The sequence below is a fragment of the Leuresthes tenuis genome, unplaced genomic scaffold, assembly GCF_036924035.1.
Source record: "Leuresthes tenuis unplaced genomic scaffold, fLeuTen1.0.hap1 SCAF_6, whole genome shotgun sequence".
Lineage (NCBI taxonomy): Eukaryota > Metazoa > Chordata > Actinopteri > Atheriniformes > Atherinopsidae > Leuresthes > Leuresthes tenuis.
This window is the reverse complement of record NW_027325360.1, coordinates 9,341,627-9,362,850: the sequence shown is the minus strand read 5'-3', so window position 1 is coordinate 9,362,850 and position 21,224 is coordinate 9,341,627. Positions and strand designations below refer to the sequence as shown.

The 21,224-nt window shown below is 37.9% G+C and overlaps 1 protein-coding gene and 1 non-coding gene across 2 annotated transcripts; one reads left to right on the top strand and one right to left on the bottom strand.

Annotated features, from left to right (window-relative positions):
* Positions 1–5,154: 5,154 nt before the first annotated feature.
* On the top strand, positions 5,155–16,013 carry ptgs1 (prostaglandin-endoperoxide synthase 1). Its single transcript, XM_072386929.1, has 11 exons — positions 5,155–5,201; positions 5,294–5,368; positions 8,753–8,869; positions 9,029–9,169; positions 10,407–10,550; positions 10,619–10,800; positions 10,941–11,024; positions 12,045–12,291; positions 12,767–13,053; positions 14,159–14,306; positions 15,304–16,013. The coding sequence occupies exons 1-11, from the start codon at positions 5,195–5,197 to the stop codon at positions 15,651–15,653; spliced, it is 1,782 nt and encodes a 593-aa protein (XP_072243030.1). The 5' UTR covers positions 5,155–5,194; the 3' UTR covers positions 15,654–16,013.
* Positions 12,517–12,588, bottom strand: trnam-cau (transfer RNA methionine (anticodon CAU)). Its single transcript has one exon. It is a non-coding gene; the product is annotated as a tRNA-Met (tRNA).
* Positions 16,014–21,224: the final 5,211 nt, after the last annotated feature.

The window sequence follows — 21,224 nt, the reverse complement described above, 5'->3', positions numbered from 1 at the left end:
TTTGATGTCTGCAGATTAACCTGCCTTTCTCTCCTACCTTCTTGTAAGTGTTTTGTCTACACTAAGAGGGAAAGGCTGAATGAGACAAACTCAGTCTTGAAAATACAATAACTTAACATTTTGTGAGCTTTTGAAGTGGAATACGTTTCTGCTGTGGATTGATGTAGCTGTGATACTTTCTGGGGGAGACTGCATTGGTTAGAAAGTAATTCTGACAGAAATTAATCCACCAGAAGAGGCTTTCTGGAAGTTTTGCCTTCAGGCAAGTTTTCCCATGCGTATATGAACAACTACTGTGAAGCTTCAAGTGAGGTGCCTGGCTGTTACTGTCTTTTTTTTTTTAGATGTGTAGACTAAAAGGTAGGAACGCTTTGCCATCATATAAGCTGGAAACTACTTCAGCAACAGTTTCCAAATCTGTTAATAAAAGAGACATATTACAAAAATATTTAGAAATGAGAATACATATAAACTTGATTCAGAATCCCTTTAGGGTCTGTTTGTCCAGTTTGTCCAATGAAGAGCAAACCAGACAGTGGGCTGAAAACTGGTTAACAATAACACAGCAAAAGTGATTGGAAAAGTATGACCTACCACACAAGTGAAGACAAGAAAAGCCCTGAAAAACAAACAGAAAACTCCAGAAAACTCACTCCGATGGCAGTATAAAGAGACAATTTGTTACGATTTGTCAGAAAAAGTATATCTCCATGTCATTGCACTGGGTTAACATTGCAAAGCACTTAGATTAAACCTAACTATGACCCGTTCCTTACCCCAATTAAGGTTTTTTTAGGCCTAAACACAACCAAAACATTGTCATTTGTTTTCTTGTTGTTTTTTATTCGCTTCCAGCATGTTTAGATGACACTAGAGAAAAACGAGTCATTGTGTCTGACCAAAACTGGACTTTTGAAATGCATGCAAACATGTCAGTAATAACCAAAATCAAACTGCCTGTAAACACTCAGCCAGACTGAAATGGGCGCTGAAAAGGTGCTGTGCACATGCTCCAGAGTTCAATCTTTATACATGGCAAAACAATAAATCAGTCCAACAAGACTATGCAGTCTGACCTCTGACTACTTCACAAGTAAATCAAAGCCAAGGCTTGTACCGTGATTTAAGCTATACTTATGTGTACAATGATCTTCTACAGAGAAACTTAGAAGTGGCAGAATGTTTTAAACATTTTGTCACACAGTCCACAACATCCCAGAAATACCTGGGTCAATATTTGGGTTCCATGCTCCTATGTAAACTTCGACAAGGATGGTGGTCAAGATGAAAGGCCAAGTTGAGTAGCTTGACTTAACTATGCATGTAACTATGCATGTAACCGTGCTTGTGCAGAGCTCTAGACCCCCCGTCAGTAAGACCAGGGCAACTCTCACTGAAAATTTCTTGGCCTTAGCTTTATTAAGCAACAAAGAAGTACTTATTAGGGGGATATAACGCATCCAATTTTATCCTATGAGCATAGCAGGAGTGATTTTGTCTGGTCTTGGATGTGAAAGTCCTGGGGTGGAAATTAGCCCCACTATAAAATTGCAACATACTTCTCAAGACACTGGGCTGCCAAGTCAAACAGATTGGCAGAAAAAGAGCACACTGGCAAGCTTGTCAACAGAAAAGAGATGAACATCCACTGAATGCAAGAACAGTGATGGATGATTGCAGGATTCTTTCATCATAAAGAGCAACCACTTCATAACATCCAGCCAAGTGAAGAACACTCTCCAGGAGGAAGGCATATCATTATCCAAGTCTAGCATAAAGAAAAGGCTTCATGAGTGCAAATAACAAGGTGCAAACCACTCATAGCTTAAAGACCTTATTAGACTTTGTCGAAGAAGAGAAAGAAAGAAAAAGAAGGATCTTAAAAGACAAGAACAGTTGTGGAACAGGACTCTCTGGACACATAAAACTATGCAACCTGTGCCAGAATGACAAGGAAAATATGTGGCAACAAGACACCTTGGATCGGCTTGTGAAGCAGAGCATGCAACATCATCTGTAAAAAATGGCTTCCAATGACAGTGGGTCATTAGTGTTTATTGATAAGGGACAGAAGGGAAAAGAGGCAGGGTGAAATGTCTGATATACTGTCTGCTCAGATTCATTCAAATGCAGATTATTAGATCCCTCTTCACAGCAAGCAAAAAAACCCAAACAATTTACTTGGGCAATTACTTTCATCCTAGTTTCTTTGTAACTGGAATATGTTCTGTTGAACACATAAAAACAAAAACAAAAATTTGACCCGACTTTAGTGAACATCCACGTAAAATGGGGGTTGTGCTTGTTATTAACAGAATATTAAAGAATGGTTATATCTGGTGCTTACTAAAACATGTCATCATGTACATATAATCGTGTAGTCCAAGTTTAAGTCTAAAAAACCTCACAGAACGGAGGGGGGCTGCAGAGAAAGTAATGTCCTGTGAGTTTGTCACAATGAGAGATACCTTTCATATTTCCTATAGTAATTGAATCCATTGTTTACATCCAAACCATTACTCATGCAGCTTTGAGTACAGTTAAGCTACTTTAGAGAGACCTCTGTGTGCGTGTGGACCACCATCTGACTCCAGAGGAGGTCTGTCCTCCTTCTCAATCACCTGCTGGTTCTAACAGGTTTAATAAATGATGCCTTAAGGACCCACCACTGTGTGGCTCTGTCAGAACCCCCATCTGAGATAACGCATGATGCCTTTGCCTGTGCGCCTATCGCTGCTCCGTCAGTCGGATTGGCCCGCTCTACAACTGAACAGGAAGTCTGCTAATCTGTAACCTGAACCAGGGGAAGGAAGAAGTCAGGAACCAGCCTTCAGTGCTTTCACCAATCGTATTCATCACCAGAGCCGGACCGAGGCTCATTTAGAGTGGGAGCATGACTTAACTAAATATCTTCTCCATAAAATAAATGCTTCCAGGTTACTCCCAGTCCAGGTTGCAGTCAGAAGAGCATCTGATCTCAATTACCAGGAATGCTATAGGAAGCAGCGAGCCTCGGCCTGCTGCCTGCGCCAACAACACCATGGCAACAAGTCTGCGAGCCCTGCGCCAATAGGAGTCCAGCAGGCACTCGTAAGGCGGGAAATAATGATTTGATAATTAGTTCCTGATGCGTCTCATTCTTTTTCATATCAATCATGTCGAGGAAACAAAATGTAACTCACATACAGTTTGTTGTTTAAAGCCGCAGACTTGTGTTGACTGGTTGGTTGGTGTACTAAACGCCCCTTGATGATGTATGGATGCCATTTTCACTTACGAAACTTCAAGATGTTAAACTCTACTGCTCTGACAAAGAAACATTACTGTTTGGCTTTATATTTTTGCTCCTACTAAGTCCAAGAAAACATGTAAAAATAAAAGTTCTATTTGCACTTGAAACTTGCTTCCATTTCCCAGACAGTATCCTGTTTGAGCAGAGTGAGGGATTAAATACCATGTATTTTTGTAAAGCCCTTCTTTAGTTTTTCTTAATTCTGTCCCACAAATCTAATGTTTTATATTTGGAACAGGTAGTTTTTTCTTTGTTTGTTTGTTATTTTACAGTGCTGACTTGAGCAAAGAGGGAAAAACTTTTTCTTTGTTTTTGGAGATATCAAATGTGTTCAAAAACACCGTCTGCATTACCCGCTAATCTTGACAGGGACAGAATAGTTTTGATGGATCATAGAAATGATGTTTTACTGTTTCGGGCTGTTTTAGACCACCTCATCAAAAAAGAAGACAATAAACATTACCAGAGTCTATTTCCACACCCAGATGAACACATGCAAACTATAAACTTTCTGAGGAGTAGCTTTTGTTTTCAATATTCATTCGAATCAGTGTTAAATATTTGGCATATTACATGTAATACGAACATATTCATCATGAACGGCATGAAGTGATTTTACATAAAACAAAAACAAACAGTTTCTGGTCGTTAAACACATTCAGTGAACAGAATCTTAGTTGCCACAATCTGCTGTCGGCAAAGTTGAAAAGAATTATTGGAACATGTTTTGATCCAGACTGAGTTTATCTAAATGAGGACACTGCAGACAGGCAAGTCCTAAAATTGCAACAGTATGCAGGGAATCATGCAGGAGCTTTACTTCAACAGAGAAATGCCTAACACAGGTTTGCGTTGGATAATCTTCCAGTGGGAAAGTATCAGAGATCAAAAGCTGGCAACGTCTTCAGCCGCAAACGAGCACAGCTTTCGTGTTCATTCTTTCCCCTCATTTTTCAAATGACGCAAACCAGCCTTATCACAAACCCACATGTGTCAGTCTACCTGTCTATTATTTTTTTCATGATATTGTGTGATGTGTTGTTTTGTTTTCAAGCCCGAACCCTCCAAAAAGTAAAGACAGTACTTTGTGGCATCCACGTATTTACAGTAAGTTGACTTTTTCTTGTATAATTTGCAGCAGTTCTCTGTAATCATGTGTGTCCTCTCAGAGAGGTGACGTTTGAATGCCAAACAAAGGGCAACATAATGAAGACGGAGCTTTCCTGCTTTTTTGTTAATCATGATTATATCAAAATATGTTTATCTATTTGCTACAGTTTTAAAAAAAACAAAAGGATTAATAGATAAACTATTGCAGCTGATTTATTTTTTGATCAGTGCTGCTTATCCTGCATGGAATCAAGGTGTTGGGATACCACAAACATGAGTTCTAAGTCAGAAAATGTTAATAATCATCATGTTTAAGCAGATTCTTTCTGAACCGGTTGTGCAGCATTATCATGCCTCCACAAAATTGTGTTGAAGGGTAATTTGGAACATGTATAAAAGCTGATTTCTTAGCTCAGCACTCCTGTTATAAGAATTAGCCAGGAGGTGGAGATAAAGGACTGAGATGGGGTACAAGCTGCTGTTGTTTCACTATATGACTGGTTTATCACCTAAAGACATTTTTTTTTCAAACTGAACAAAATTCTCCCCAAATAGCCTACATTTTAAATGTTAACCTGGGAATAATCTTCCCACAAGTTAAGTTGATTAATTGTAAAAACTTTTAAGCCAGTTGCACTAGGTTTTCTTTCAAATATACTAAATAGAGGAAGTAGAGGAAGCTGTGTTACCGCCCGTCCTAGATAGCTGGTGTTCTAAAGCCTGTCAGACATTAAAAGTAGTATGGAGGGAGCAACAACAGTTTTAGGCTATTCTAATTCAGTTTGAATAATCATGAAAGGTGAGTTCTAAAATGATACAGTACACTGGAAAGTGATATTCTTACATCAAGGTAATATTGAACTTGTGCTCCTTTATTGTTATAATTTGTAGAGTTTAGCATCTTCTCCATCTGGGTGCTTCTGTTGCTGCTGGAGAGCTCATCATCTGCTGATGACTCAAGCGTTGGTAAGAGTTTTTTTTTTCCTTCACAAAATAGTTGACATTATGCTAATATGATTTTAGTCACAATTTATGTATTTCATGACGAAATGCCCATCGATTTCTTTCTTTACTGTATATAAAGCCAGTTACAGCACCATTTAGGCAACTTTTGCATTATTATTTATATAACTTGGTTGTAGATGTATAATATCATTATATTGGCATCACAGTCAAAGCTACATGCATGTGAAATCCCAGGCTCGTGGTTGTTTAGTAACAGTCTATAAGTGTAGATGTGTTGCTGCTCGTCCCTAAAGCGTTCCTCTATGTGTTCATATATACTACTGATTCTTTTTAACAAATGGAAACATCTAAGTATAAAGATTAACAATGGTAGAGTGTTTTTCAAGATTACATTAAAAGTAAAAGTCATATCTATTCACTGTACTGTGCAAAAGTGTTGCTCCACTCCTCATCTGTTTGAACTTTACTTCCAAAGGGCCAGACTCTGTTTTTCTCCAGACTTGGTTCTTTTTCACTAAATTCCAGCCACATATTTATACCTGACCAGTTTCAGAGGACTGTGTTATTATTTGTTAACTTGACCTATGAATCATCCAAGCATGAAAAAGCACCTAACTCAAGTGTTGTGTCTAGACATGACAAACAACCTTATAAAGAAACATTCCTAAATTGTATCTTTAAGCGCATATGTACATAATCTGTTAACAGTTCTTCAGTCGGATCTAAAAGAATGCACAGTATAGCACAGTCTGGTAGGCATTACATAGAATGACGTGCAATGTGTAAAGAAATGAGAGAACTGAGAAAGTAGAAGACAAAAGCAGAAGTTATAAGTCTAAAAGGCTATCTACTATCTACTGTAATATGAAAAGTATCTATTTAGTGATGAAATTCGACAAAGACAGGAAACTGAAAAAATCTAGCGAGGACCTGAAACAAGTTATGAGAGATGCATCTGGGTGGATCCATCTACTGTTCACTGAAGCCTCATCAGAAATGGTCTTCGTGGAAGGGTGGCTGTCAAGAAGCCATTCATAAGGAAGGGAAACGGGGTGAAAAGGCTGAGCTATGCCCAATGACACAAGAACAGGACTGAAAATCAGTGGCAACAGGTCTTATGGAGGGATGAATCCTCCGCAGATCCTGGACCTCAACATCACTGAAGCAATGTGGGATCATCTTTACAGAGAATGGAACAAAAGGCAGCCAACATCCAAAGAAGAGCTTTGGGATGTCCTTCAAGAAGCCTAGAGAACTATTCCTAAAGACTACTTAAAGAAATGACAAGAAAGCTTGTATAAGAGGGTTTAGGCTGTGATGAAGAGTAAAGGTTATACCAAATATTGACTTTCAAGATTATTAGAATAGTACAAACTTTGTCTTTGCCTTATCAACTTTATTCACATTGTTTGTAGGTTGCAGTAAAGTACTAGATGTTCCATTTTCCCTGGCACTATCTAAAAAGAAATGAGGAGTGGCTCGACTTTTGCACAGTACCGTATATACATTGCACACTATCTTGAAATAATGATGGTATTTATAGAGCTCTCACACAGTGAATCACAGATTGCTTTACAGTTATAAAGAAACAAATTCTGCAGTATATAATTGCCATAGACTCAGGGGCGAATGGGGGTGGGGTGATGTGCTACCAGGGCTCGGTCTGTGTGAAAACCCATTCAGCTATGCTTGTGGCTTTGCCTGTAACCTCTAACATTTCCCCACCGCTCCACCGCTATAAATGAGAAGTGATGATGCCGAGTATAATTATGTGTCCCTAATTGAAAAATGGGGGCACTTCTTTTAAAAGAAGTCTAAACTGTCTAAACTCTTTAATCAGGAACAAACCGTAGCACTATATTCATAGTATCTTCCTCAGAACATATGTAAAAGTTCTGAGCTCTCTTGTAAACCATGTGTCAAACCATGAGCCATTTTTTCGGTAGGTCTCCACCTCATATCAGCAGCACTACTTCAATACCAACAAAGAGCAAGATTATGACCTTCCATCAATTTGCTCGTCACTTTTTCTCCTCCTGCAGATAATAGAAAGTATAGATGGTGTATAAACAGATAATGAAATAAGATATAATTCAACACAGTTATAATTTTAACAAAATCTTTCTACATGGGAAAAATGACCTTGAGTATCCTTTTATACTGCTGGGTTTTTCCTTGTTTGAAACATGCTCTATCCCTTTTCTAGGCTAACACTGACTCGACTCAACAAATAGAGCTTTAGGAGTATAGTGCTTACCATGTCATTAGGAAATGCTGATTAAATTCACACAGAAGTAACATGATTTTACTAACAATGTAATGCACTGTGCTGTTATGCATTAGAATATCTTTCTAACTTGAACTGGGTCTAAGTCAGTCCACACTTGCTGTTCAGCTTACTTGTTGGAGGTACAGTCTCATTCAAAAGTGAATTTACTTCCAAAAATGTTCAAGTTTTCAGCCATTTGGTTTAAGTAAACTGACATGCAGTACAGACAGAAAATGGAAAAATACCACATCTGTACAGCCTGTAAATTAACATAAAGTTAAGTGTTACGGACATTACATTTTGGACTCTTTGGACTTGCAGCTTTTGTTTGCTCTGAAAATGGTTGACTTACTGTCAGGATAAATTTTGCAGACAACCCAGTCTCACAGCTAATTATAAAAAAGCCCCAAAGGCCTATTCATTTGTGTCCACAGGCACAGCTTTTGCTGTTTCCTTTTCTAATGTGCTACCACTCATGAAAATAACTCCATAGAGGAAACCAATGTCACGGCTCTCTGAAGCTTGGAAATGTTCAAATACACTTCTGGAGGGTACCTGTTGACCTGCAGAAAATGAGCATGTGAGTGTCTTTTGAGACAGCACAGAGTCATCCCATTTCTCTTTTTAGAAACCCAAATCTATTTGTTGGTCAGGCGGGATGAACATCATCAATGCCACTAATAAGGAAGAAAATTATGCAGTGTCACATTATCACACTGAACTTCTGCAAGTACGAGGGGAGAACAGGAAATCCAACAAGTGTGAAAGATATGTGGAAGTGGTTGTACTGCCCGATATAGACATTTACAGACTTGTGTTACAGGCTTCAGATGCTTAATGCTTTCTAATCTTTATATAACATTTAGCTTCACTGAGTGCATGGAGTGGATAAGAGTTACCTCGTGGCCCAATAAGTGGCGGTAATCTTTCTAAGATAAGATTAGATATTGTGTATCTTTTTAGTCATTTATGTCTTTAGTTTCTTCTTAGTGTTAAAGGTCTTTTTGTGTTTGTTTTGTGTAATTCCTAGCAACCCGTCAGACTCAGTTTAATTGGGGATTATTCCAATAATTACACATTATACAAATAATAACAATCTTTGTCATGATTTGCAGTGAATCCCTGTTGCTACTACCCATGTCAGAACTCAGGAATATGTGTGCGATTCGGCACTGACGACTACAAATGTGACTGCACTGGTACTGGTTTCTATGGAGACAATTGCACTATTCGTACGTACTTAAGAAACTTTAACCATGTTCACTCTCAAAATTCTCCTAACATACTGTATATACACAATACACAGTGCATATATGTCTTTATTAGAAGTAGTCAGGTAGGGAAAAGAAAATTGATAACCTACAAATGGTTCTTTAATGTTATGTTTCTAGCGGAGTTCTGGACCAGAGTTCGTCTCTTGCTCAAGCCCAGTCCTGAGATGGTTCATTTCATCCTCACTCATTTCCAGTGGTTCTGGGACCTCATCAACAACTCTTTCCTGCAAGACACTTTTATGCGATTAGTGCTCACAGGTGTGTGAAACCATCAAGTCAACTCTTTTATTGGTCTTGAGACGTAGCATATTTATTTTAAAAGTGGATCTGTATGTTTTAGAAACTGTTAAATTTCTATTGTGAGAAGAATGGCTTGTCCTTGTATTTAGACTAAATGACTTTTATTATAGCCGATGCAGAACAAAAAACTGAACACTAATTCATCTGACATTAAGGTTTTAGGATAAATCTGAAATTTTGATAGAGACAAGACTTGATTTGTCATTACTCTACTGAGCCCCGAGAGGAAATGAATCATTCGACTTAAATAAGCATCAAGTTTTCTTTTGCTAAACTGAATGGACTCTGCTGAAACTATGGCAAATCAGTGTGCAAAAAAAGTCGAATGAGAGGCCTCATAAGTCACTGGCTTTATCAGTGTCTGTTTCACTGCCCCGACAGAGTATACTTTTCATTGTAATATATTAAATCAATCAGTCAAATGACTTCACAGTAAGTAAGCCATAAATGTGGAGTATCCTGTTTTGCTATTAGCCTGCCAAAGTTAAGCAAAGTTAGAATCAAAGATTTTCAGAAAAATGGGAAAATAAGACATATCTACAATAACCTGACAAACATTGTGGATTAAATACCAGCATTACTACAATATTCAAAGCTCTTAGTTAGCAATTAGCATCACTAAGTCACTATTTTCCTTATGCTTGTATCCCCTGACTAGCAGATAGTGTCCATAGACTAGTAATTGGTTGGTGGCTGGTTATTATCACGCCCAAGCGAGTGACATGCATCCCTGGGGTCTTGCAAATTGTTGAAACTTATTGAAATTACCTCAGTGGCAGCCATGAGTTGGTCAAATTGTCTAAACGCTATGGAAGAAGCTAACTTTCCTTTTAGCACTGGATGAACTGAACCATTCTTTCTGAAACCTAAGAGGACAATACCATCTCCGTTTAGACTGTCAGCTAGTTGTTACACCGGTCTGTAGTTTGAACATAGAATTTCTGTGTCTGAGTTGTGTTTATCATATTGATAGCACTGCACTGAAGTCCCTCCTAATGTAGTATTTACAACTTCTGTAAGTGGAAAGTGCATTGTTGAAAATTGAGCTTTGCGCCAAGATCCCCAGTCCTCTCAGCAGTTTCATATTTGCCCTGTTGAATCCTGAAACAAGCAATGAAATAATATGCACTGGCAGAAGTGAACAATACTAGCACATTAAACTATTAAAACTTCTTATTGTCATGTTTTATCACAGGCAGAAGTAAGCTTATTCCAAGCCCTCCAACCTACAATACAAAATATGGATACCTCAGCTGGGAGTCCTACTACAACATCTCCTACTACACACGGCTCCTCCCCCCTGTACCTCTGGACTGCCCTTTGCCAATGGGAACTAAAGGTGAGATCCACACAACTTAACACAAACTACTGTTCAGAAAAAAGCTTTAACTGTTTCCTCCTCTGCAGGCAAACCTGTTCTTCCTGATGCCAAAGTGTTGACTGAGAGATTTTTCAAGAGAAAGAAATTTAGGCCTGATCCCCAGGGAACCAATGTCATGTTTGCCTTCATGGCTCAACACTTCACCCACCAGTTCTTTAGGACAAATCACAAAGTTCAAGGAGGCTTCACCAAGGCTTTAGGACATGGGGTAAACCAACTAACATTATGCATTAAGCAGCCAGATGCAACCATGATTTATGACTAAACAAACATTGAGACCTGTTTAAACCTGTTTTTTAATTTTTTTATTTAATGATAAAATGCTTTTTTTTGGTGTTACTTTCCCAGGTCGATGCGAGCAACATCTACGGAGATGACCTTGAGAGGCAGCATCAACTCCGGCTTCATGCAGATGGAAAACTGAAATATCAGGTGTTAAAGAAATAGGCTGACATTTTACACTAATGTGCCAAAATCTTGAGCTTATCTTTATATATTTGAAAAAAAAGAAATTGATGTAACAATTTACTGAAACGTGCAAACATTAATGTAAAAATAGTTTGTAGCCTGAAAGTCGATATTTGTCCTTTACTCTTCACAGTCTGAACCCTCTTAGACAAGCTTTCTTTCATTTCTTTAAGTAGTCTTCAGGAATAGTTATCCAGGCTTCTTGAAGGACTTCCCAAAGCTCTTCTTTGGATGTTGGCTGCCTTTTGTTCCGTTCTCTGCCAGCACGATCCCATACTTCTTCGGTAATGTTGAGGTCCAGAGCTTTTAAGGACACTCTGCAAACCATTATAAAGCTCTTTGAGAATCACCCAAAGCAACTAAGCAGATAAGCACTTTGACCAAAATGTGAACATTTACTTGGAGATTATCACAGTTAAACATTTGAACTGTAATTTATTGACCTGTAATAGAAAAAAACAAGATTGTTATTCAAAAATAGATTTTCTGTATGCTATCTTCATCAACTTGTATAATGATGTCTCATCGTGTTTGGCATAATTTGGCCAGCTTGTTCTACTTGAATTTATTTCATTTTTTTATTACTTCATTTTTAAGAGACGTGCTTTGCAGGTATCAGACTAAAACATCTTTCACTTCCTGTGACTTTTTGACTTCTCAGAATGATATGTACTTCCTCAATTTAACAGTTTTAGTGGTTAAAGCGATCAAATCAACTAGTTACTTTGTACGTCATTGAAGCTGATAGCTCATTATCTTGCTTCTCTTGTTTCATCACCTCATGATTTGACTATAAGAGCGCTCTTGTTATCTAATAACTGCTCTGCTTGAGAACACAAGAGTTCTGGGATACCTTTAAGTTTTACACAGCTTCTACAGAAGGTAAGAAAGCAGACACTTGCAGGAGTTAAAAAAAGTGTATAAACAGATTGAGATAATACAAATAAACTAAGATAACTAAAATTCATAATTCACCTTCCACAGATGGTAAATGGAGAGATGTACCCGCCAAAGGTATCTGAGGTCCCTGTGCACATGGTGTACCCTGAACGTTTTCCTGCTGAGCAGCGGCTGGCCATTGGTCAGGAGGTGTTTGGTCTCCTGCCAGGCCTCACTATGTATGCTACCATCTGGCTGAGAGAGCATAACAGAATCTGTGATATCCTTAAGGCAGAACATCCTACCTGGGATGATGAGCAGCTTTTCCAGACCACCAGACTCATCATTATTGGTGAGTGAAAATGAGCATCACATGCATACCTTTTGGAACAATGCTCGAGGAGACTGGCACTACTGGTGCCAAATAAAAAAACAAAACAACAACAACAAAAAATTGCCTTTAGTTGATTGGTTGCATAGCGAATGTGTTACAAAAACATTCATAACACGTTTGCTTCTCAGAAATGTAATAGATAGATACTTTTTGACCTAAAGACAATTTCGGGAAGAGTATTTATAGCAGAGGATGGTTTCGATCCATCGACCTCTGGGTTATGGGCCCAGCACGCTTCCGCTGCGCCACTCTGCTACACATCAGGGAAGCACTCAGGGAAAGAGTCTTCATCTCAGATTTGTTTGTCATCTTGACGTAACACAATCAAAATAATAAATAAATAGCTAAGCAGCTATCCTTCCCATCCATATTTTAGATTCAGTGCCCTTTGATTGGATTTATCATATTAACTGACATTATTTTTTACCTCCAGGTGAGATCATCAAAATCATCATTGAAGAGTACGTGCAGCAACTGAGTGGCTACCTGCTAAGCCTGAAGTTTGACCCCTCCCTGCTCTTCAATGTGCGTTTCCAGTACAGTAATCGTATCGCGCTGGAGTTCTGCCAGCTCTACCATTGGCATCCACTGATGCCAGACAGCTTTCTGATTGATGGAGATGAGATTCCTTACTCCCAGTTTTTATACAACACCTCCATCCTAACACATTATGGTGTTGAGAAGCTGGTGGATGCTTTCTCTCGACAGCCTGCAGGACAGGTAATGGAATTACCGGTACAACCCGTAAATGTGCAAAAATCCAAGCTGAGGAGAACAATTTTATAATTGCAGATATGCAAATTTAAACCAATTTTTGTTTTTGTGCATCCGTAAAAGTGGAGAATATAGTAATTGTCATTTTACCCCATCATTTGAGGCAATGTTTTATTTATAGTTGGTATTGTCAGATTTATTGTCTTTCATTATGCAAAACATGTAGTTTACATTCAGTTTTTAAAACACAGATGTAGGTGTGTAACAAATTTGAAGCCAAGAGGCTTATATTATACGCTTTTATTATAAAATCAGCTTATATATAAGTATGCTGGCACTGTGGAGCAGCGCATGTTTATATATCATAAGATGTCTTAAGTCCTAAAATGGACCTGGAGGAGGATTGAAGGAGGAAGCTTGTCAGAGGAGCTATAAGTGAGAATACATCAATGTATCTTCTGCACATTAGTCCTACACCTTAAACTAAATTAAAAGTACATTTCTGCTTTGTCAAAGAAATGTAATGTTCTTCTGACAGAAATAATTAAATCAAGTGTTAAGTGTTAAGCTGCAGCTAAACATTGGTTAGAGGATGCAGCTGTGCCACTTGTTATATTAAGCTGACAGTCGTTTCAAATGACACTTTGAAGCAAGGACATCTCATTCTGTTAATTGTCTCTCACTTCGCTGCCTCTCTCCCTCCTGATGTATGTCCTCGACTCCTCTGCTCAAATATCTTTGAATTTCCTGCTAAAGAAAAGAAGATGGGAATTTTTTTTTTCCGAAACTGAAAGACAAATCACAGGATTTCGTCACAGACTAAGTTGTTTTCCTGTTTAAAAACCTGCAGATTCACAGCTTGCTGATTTATGAATCATAAAACTTTTGTGGGCACACCTGATGATTGTGCAATTTGCTACTCATTGCATTTGTGGAACCATTTAACTGTTATGTTTCTTCACTGATTCACATTAATGCGAACTTCCCCTTACTTTCAGAAGAGATACAATTCTTAGAAATCATCCCAAAATGAGAAGATTAAAAAAGGGAGATAGTTTTGTTCACACCTTTTCATCAATTTTTAAAAACTTTTTTTTTTAAAATCTTTCAGATAGGTGGGGGGCGCAACTCTCAGGAAGTGGTGCTTAAAGTGGCTGAAATGGTCATCAGAGAGTCCCGGACTGCACGGGTTCAGCCTTTTAACGAATACAGGAAGAAGTTTAACCTGAAGCCGTACGCCTCCTTTTACGAATTCACTGGTAAGTGGATGAAATAATCAATTATTTCATGGACACACTTAGAAAAGGCTGGAGAATTTTGTGTATTATTTTTACTTTTGTGATGAAATGATGAAAATACAGCATCCAACATCAGTCGAAATAACAGTGATTTTCTTTTAGTGTGTGGTTTAATGGTAGACTGTCATTGCTTTTAAGTTTTATGGTTGTGTATAACAGTGAAACAGAAATACAGGCCCATGATCAAGAGGCAGATAGATGAAGAACAATAATGAACAATAGTAAACTTATGGGCAAACAAAACCAAAGGCATGATATCTAAAAGGGCTAGAGGAGGATGCAGATAAAGAAAACTGAGAAAATACACACACATATATACATATATGTATACTAACAGTTGATTATCATCATTTGTTATTCATAAATAAACCACAAATCATGTCAATTAAGTGGCATCAGGTGTAAAGAAAACCAATCAGAGAGCTAAGTTAACCAGAATGAACTGAAGAAAACCACTTCAAAACTGAACAGGAAATTAAGTTAAAAGAAATAAAGTTTCAACAAATCCAAAAGTCAACATATAAACATTTAAACAAAAATACAACCAAAACCAGAGACCATGGAAACAAGACAATATGCCAGTTTATGTGGTGACTACTTGCTTATATTTTGCGATTAGCTTTGCTAACTTTAGCCATAACTCCTATGAGTCATTCACATATTGTGTCTGTCTGGGTCTATATGTGTAGATAGAAGTGATAAACTCACTGTGACATGTAGTGCTGAAACTTACTTACCATACTTACCTTTCCAAAGAGCGTACAAAGTCACAGGGTGATGTCGGGAGTTCACCAAAGATTAACCAAAGGGAAATTTTTTACCATTTTTGTGCTTTGTCAGATATTAAAAAAGTCAGATTATCAGTCACGCAACTGAGGCAGCTGTTCATATAAGAAAACAGTGAAACCTCTTAGAACCTCTTGGTCATTTAACTGCTGTTTTTTCTTTTTGCAAACAGATGACATAGAAATGGCTCGAGGTTTAGAGGAACTCTATGGTGACATAGATGCACTGGAGTTTTACCCCGGCATCCTGCTGGAGAAAGCCCGTCCCAACGGCATATTTGGTGAGAGCATGGTGGAGATGGGTGCTCCCTTCTCCCTGAAAGGCCTGCTGGGAAATCCCATCTGCTCCCCTGAGTACTGGAAGCCCAGTACCTTCGGAGGTGAGACGGGCTTCAACATCATCAAAACGGCCACTTTGAAGAAACTGGTGTGTCTCAACACCAAGTGGTGTCCATACGTGGACTTCCACGTCCCACGAAATGAGGAGGAGGCAAAACCTAGGAAACCGTCCACTGAACTTTAATGAATAGTCACCTGCTGAACCCCATAAGTCAAAAACAGCATTCTAAGGGCAGAAAAAAATTATTTTGATAATGCATTTCTTAATTCAGGGAGTTTAACCATGCAAACAATCTTTGAGATACACAACATTTACACTGGCCTACCTCCTAACAACACAGCTGACAAATACTTTTATCCGATTTGGTAATCATCGTTGACTGATGTCCATCAAGGGTCTTCCTCCAATCCTAGAAAATATATTTCTTTCAGTAGCTTGAATGCATATTTTATTTGCAAGTTTTGAGACTTAATGTGACTGCACATATGATTTTTGTTTTATTGAATTTTCCCGCAAAATGCCACAGTTTTCTGTTACATTACCAATTTAAGGAAATTAATGAAACCACGGTATTTTAATTAGCCACAAATAAAGATATGAGACATCCTACGTAAATGCTGTTTTTTAAAAAAAAATTATGCAGACCTCAATTTTTTTTAATACAAATGTTGATTAACATGAAATTCTAAAATAATCTTATTTTTTCTGCACACATTCAATTAACAGTGCCCTGGAAGTGGCGGTTGTTGGTGTTTTTGTAGGTGCAGAACAGAGGTTCAAGTGCCTTGCTCAAGAGCATCCCTGTGATAATAATTATAAGGCAGTCATAGTTGATACTGCACCACCAAGACCCAGTAAGCACAGCTGCAGGTGTGTAAAACTATGTTAGTGAGCCTTTGCTGTTCTGAGATCCCAAACATTGATGGACCTCATATGGACCCTGATACCTACAATTGACCCCATCAGCATGTTCATGAAAAGGCTATGACAGCGATGTGAATATACCTGGGCATTGAAATAGATTTTCTGTCCATCGGTCTCAATTTTCATGACAATTTTTTCAACACATCTGGACAAAAGTCTGTCAAAGTCTGATGATGTCTGATACAAACATATCTTTATCTCCTACCTTTTGTTACTTTGGATTACATTTTTAGAGGAGAAATTGGCTTCTAGTTGCATTTTGCATATCATATTCTATTGTTTGCAGTTTTCTTTGTCTTTCTCTATGTATTCACAGGTAATCACAGATTAATATCCCTATCTAAAAAAACTAAACAATTCATTCCAAGCTAAACACATTATTTTGGGAGAAGTTTGGCTAAATATTTAGTATAATGATACAGGCGTTTATCTTTTTATCAGCAGTTGTGAGGGCACACTTCTGTCACTATTTTCGATTCATATCTTCCAAACCACAAACGGTACAGTGAGTTTTTTTTATGTTGGCATGAGTGAAAATACACACACACAAGGCCTGATTCTAAAAGTGTGATTTATGTCTCATTCACAAGTCCAAATGACAACTTGTGACAGACGTCAACAAAGTCCTTCTAACGCAATGCTCAGAACATTGTAGTAGGATCTAGCAGCAGACTTAAACTGTATTTTCTGATTACCTTCATCAAAATCATATTCACAGCAAGCAGTTGTCGAAAAAAAAAGAAAACATATAGAGTATGCAGAGTATGCTGATCCTATTATGAAGACATGCATAGGTTTTCTTACAGCACTGCGACCTACCAGAGTCACGCTTTACAGCGTGTGCCTTCATCTCTGTGGTTGTTCGGCCTGCTTAGAACAAGCAACTTTGGGCTTATTGTTTAAGAAAACCAGGTGTGTGTCACAAGATCTGGCAACACCAGCTCCAGAAGCTGGATGGCTGCAGATTTAAAAAGCACATTTAGGGCAAGTAGTGCTTAGCGTTTTGAAAGATTTGAATAATACAAAAGATTTTGATGAGTGCAAATTTGGCATCTTCCTTTTTTCACATGCAAATATGCTAATTTTAATCTTCTCATTGATTCTTCATTTGATCATGTTAAATTTTTTTCAGTAGGATCTCACACCATTACAACAGATACTCCTAAAGAACTGCTTTAACTTGTTTTTCATTGGTGGAGTTATTTCACAAACTAAATGATAAAAAAAGCTCTATTTCATCAATACTGCTGCCTGTTGATTCACTACTGACTACTTTTATTTGACTTTTTTTAATTATCCATTATGATAAGAATTTAGCTGACTGCCAAATAATAATAAGATGAGCAACCGCTAATTTTGATCTGACTGCAGATACTGAGCAGGCCGGTCACGTTTACAGTTTACATCATGCTGTTAGCCTGGTTTTCTTAGCACAAACATTGTGGCAAACATGTTATCTTGTGGCATAAAGTGATATTGCTGTAAAGTGCAGTCTGTACATAGGTGGGGTTTTTTCATATATCATTTTGGGTTTTGCCTAATTTCTATTCTGTTGATGTCTATCGTGGAGTTTTTGATGCATTTTGTGTTGGATCCCATCTAACTGAAAATGTGCCATTCAATGAGCCTTTCAGATTTGCAGGGTAAAGTTTAACTAGCCCATTTATATCTATATAAATAGAAAATGGATGAAGGGATTTACAACATGAGCTCTTGATAGTGCTATCAACCTGTCTTTATATTACGCAGTTCCAGTTTTAACAACTTGCAATGAGACTGTGCCTAAAAGAGGGATCAGTAACCTACCAGCATGTTTCAACTGTAGAGAGTGGTGTGACTTTGCATGAGAAAACACAAGTCATCCTGTTGTGGTTTTGCCTTATCTTGTTAAAGATGTTTCATGAGTATGTTTAGTGGTGACAGCCATTAACAGCACATTTATCAGTGCTGTGCACTCATGCTGAACACACAGCGCAGATGTACAGTGTGCACTTATAGTAAAACAAAACTGACAACAAAAAACAGGGTTGGGTGGGTTGGAGCGACAACTAACTTAGTGATTTGTAATTCTAAATGATAGAGAAATTATCTGAGTTCTTAACTTTAAGTTGATAGTTGATAGAATTGCATGTGCACCTCAAACATTAGTGTGTTTTTACAGGCAGAAGAGGTATGGTTGTACTGATCTGTATGCATTACATCTTGAAAGTTGCATGTTTTTCAGTGTGACTGCTGCACTTATTCACTTAGCAGCGATACAGCGTGTGGAATTTTCTGCTGCTAGATGGCAGCAGAAAACAGATTTTTGACTTGTGTTTATGTCTTATTTGCAGTACATAATTTTGCCTCGATTTTGTTGGGGGGCTGCACGGTGCTGTGGTGGTTAGCACTGTCGCCTCACGTGTGGGTTCTCTCTGGCATCCTCCCACCATCCAAAAACATGCATTTTAGACTAACTGAAGTTTCTAAATTGAGTGTGAGTGTGCATGGTCTGTGTGGCCCTGTGATGGACTGGTAACCTGACCAGGGTGTACAGCCCCTCTGTGGCCCTGAATTGGATTAAGCAGGTATAGAAAATGGCTGTATAGCTTTTTTAGGGTCTTGGTGTGGGGACACCTGTTCTATTACAACTATGACATCTCTTCTGAACAATGTCAGATAATTACACATTGAGTACTGTCTGGAGAAGTAACTTAAGTGTTCACTTTCAAAAGAAAGTGGCAGGAAGCATTTATACTTTGCAAGTTGTTCTCATTTCAGACATAATCCAGTTTTTCTGTTTTCCTCCCGGACACACCTGTATCACATTATGCCATCAAGCCCTCACTATACCCGTCCTTTAGCTGTTTTTCTTTATCTCTCTCTCTGAAGACTGCCAGTCCTTTACTCAGCCTGCTTCCTTCTTTCAGGTTCAGCCTGCTTCATTTGGGACATGTTTCGCTTTCTTTTTAATTGTTGTTGGACTTACCTTCACCTCTGCCAGCTAACCAAACTTCAAGAAGTACATAAAGGAGGACCTTTAATGCTATAAAAGTGTCAGGGAGTAACATGTATCTCCTATTAAAAGACAACCACTTAGCATTTTTCAGGGTTACAGAACCTGGTATATTTACTAAAAGGGTTTTACAATTACTAAAATGGAGGCAGCATCAGTCCATGTGGATTAAGGACCTAAACCCAGAGCTGGCAGAGCTTTTTAATACAGAACAGCAAATAACATTTCAACACTTTTAACAGAAAAAATGGACTTAGGGTGAATTCTCTTAATTTTTATTAATGTCCCAATTGTCCCCCTTTGGTTTTTAGAAAAAAAAAAGGTTTAACAGTCAAGTATCTTGGTATAGAGAGTAGGTTGAATTACTTGTGTACAGTTCTTCAAAAATTGCAATATAATGTCTCCTTGGCTGTTTCCCTAAATAAAAGCTTTTTACCTGAACTAACCCACAACTTTGTTATGAAAATCAACATGAAGACTATAACACAAATATTACCATTAGCTGCAGGGAGGAGTACCAAGAGTGCTTTAGAAAAGCTATGAAATACAACAGGATTCACAATAATAAAAAATGCAGATACTAATACTGTATGTCAGACTTAAATGTTTCAGTTGGGGATATATTATTTCCTAAAATACATGTTCCTTGCCAAGGGCAACATGAGAAGATCATCCAGGAAACAATTAGTTTAGCTTAGCATGAAGACTAAAAGCATGGGAAAATAGCTAGCTTGGTCATGTTCAAAATTCATAAATCTGATTCTATCTGTGATGTTAAAAATAAACACAAACAGATGACAAAGAAGAAAAAAGGTTACCAAATCCTTGTATTATTCATTCATTCCACTTTCAAAATGAAACAAAACTCTAACGAACCATTCTCCATTTTCTGGTTCTGTGCTCAAAAAAACCGCTCTAAATCTATTTTGTATTTTCTGATACAATTTACACGATCCGGAAGTTATCTCTACTCCTTGTACTCTGTGTTAGCTACTCGTCCAAAGCTGTGTTGAACTCATTTGATGATCAGAATGAATACATATAGCCTACAATGCTAATTTCCTTATTTTCTTTATTTTTTGTTTTATTTGGGACGAATGGAATGAGCGGATGAATTGTTCCTCAAAGTTTCCTGTCTATGAGGTGGACTTAAGGTCCATTTGACCATTTTTGATACACTTTATGCTAAGCTGAGCTAATTGCCTTTTAGTTGCCTCCAAACTTTTGACTTCAACTTAGAATGAGAAAGTGTTGAGGGGTGCTGGGAGAGGTTGCTATAGCCCTAAAATCCCTTAATGCTTAGTTTAAACTTGTTTAGGATCTCGCACGGCAGCGACTGCCAAAATTGACGTCACAATACCTGGAGCGCCAAACACTTTGGTTTTATTAAGACCGGTCATGCGGCTCTACATTTTTGTTATCTAGTGCGTGCTCTATGAGGGACACAGCTGAAAAATAGGAAGACCTGCAGGGAAAAGTGTGATAAGTCTGTCTCTACAGGCATCCATACAACCCATCAAAACACAGAAAGGTACAACTATTGGAACAAAGACATCAAAACTGCTTAAAATTGAGCTTTCTCAAATAAGAAAGGGTAGATTTTGTGTTGTGGACTGGAACATCCATTCCATTCCATTCATAAATGATTACAATCTGTTTATGACCACGAACAGGATACAGAGATTGGTCAACGTCCTTATGGTAATGACTGCTTTCTTCGTAAAAAAAAAAAGTTACAATGTGATGATTTTACAAACTACACACAAAGTCAATCTAAAATTTGATGTTGCGGTCATTTAAAGCTAAATCTAAATTTCCACTGTAGAGCCAAATAT

Excerpts from the sequence above, each read along its gene's own strand:
- ptgs1 (XM_072386929.1), top strand. Across the intron at positions 8,870-9,028 it reads TGGAGACAATTGCACTATTC|CGGAGTTCTGGACCAGAGTT; the intron begins GTACGTACTTAA and ends TTATGTTTCTAG. Across the intron at positions 9,170-10,406 it reads TATGCGATTAGTGCTCACAG|GCAGAAGTAAGCTTATTCCA; the intron begins GTGTGTGAAACC and ends GTTTTATCACAG.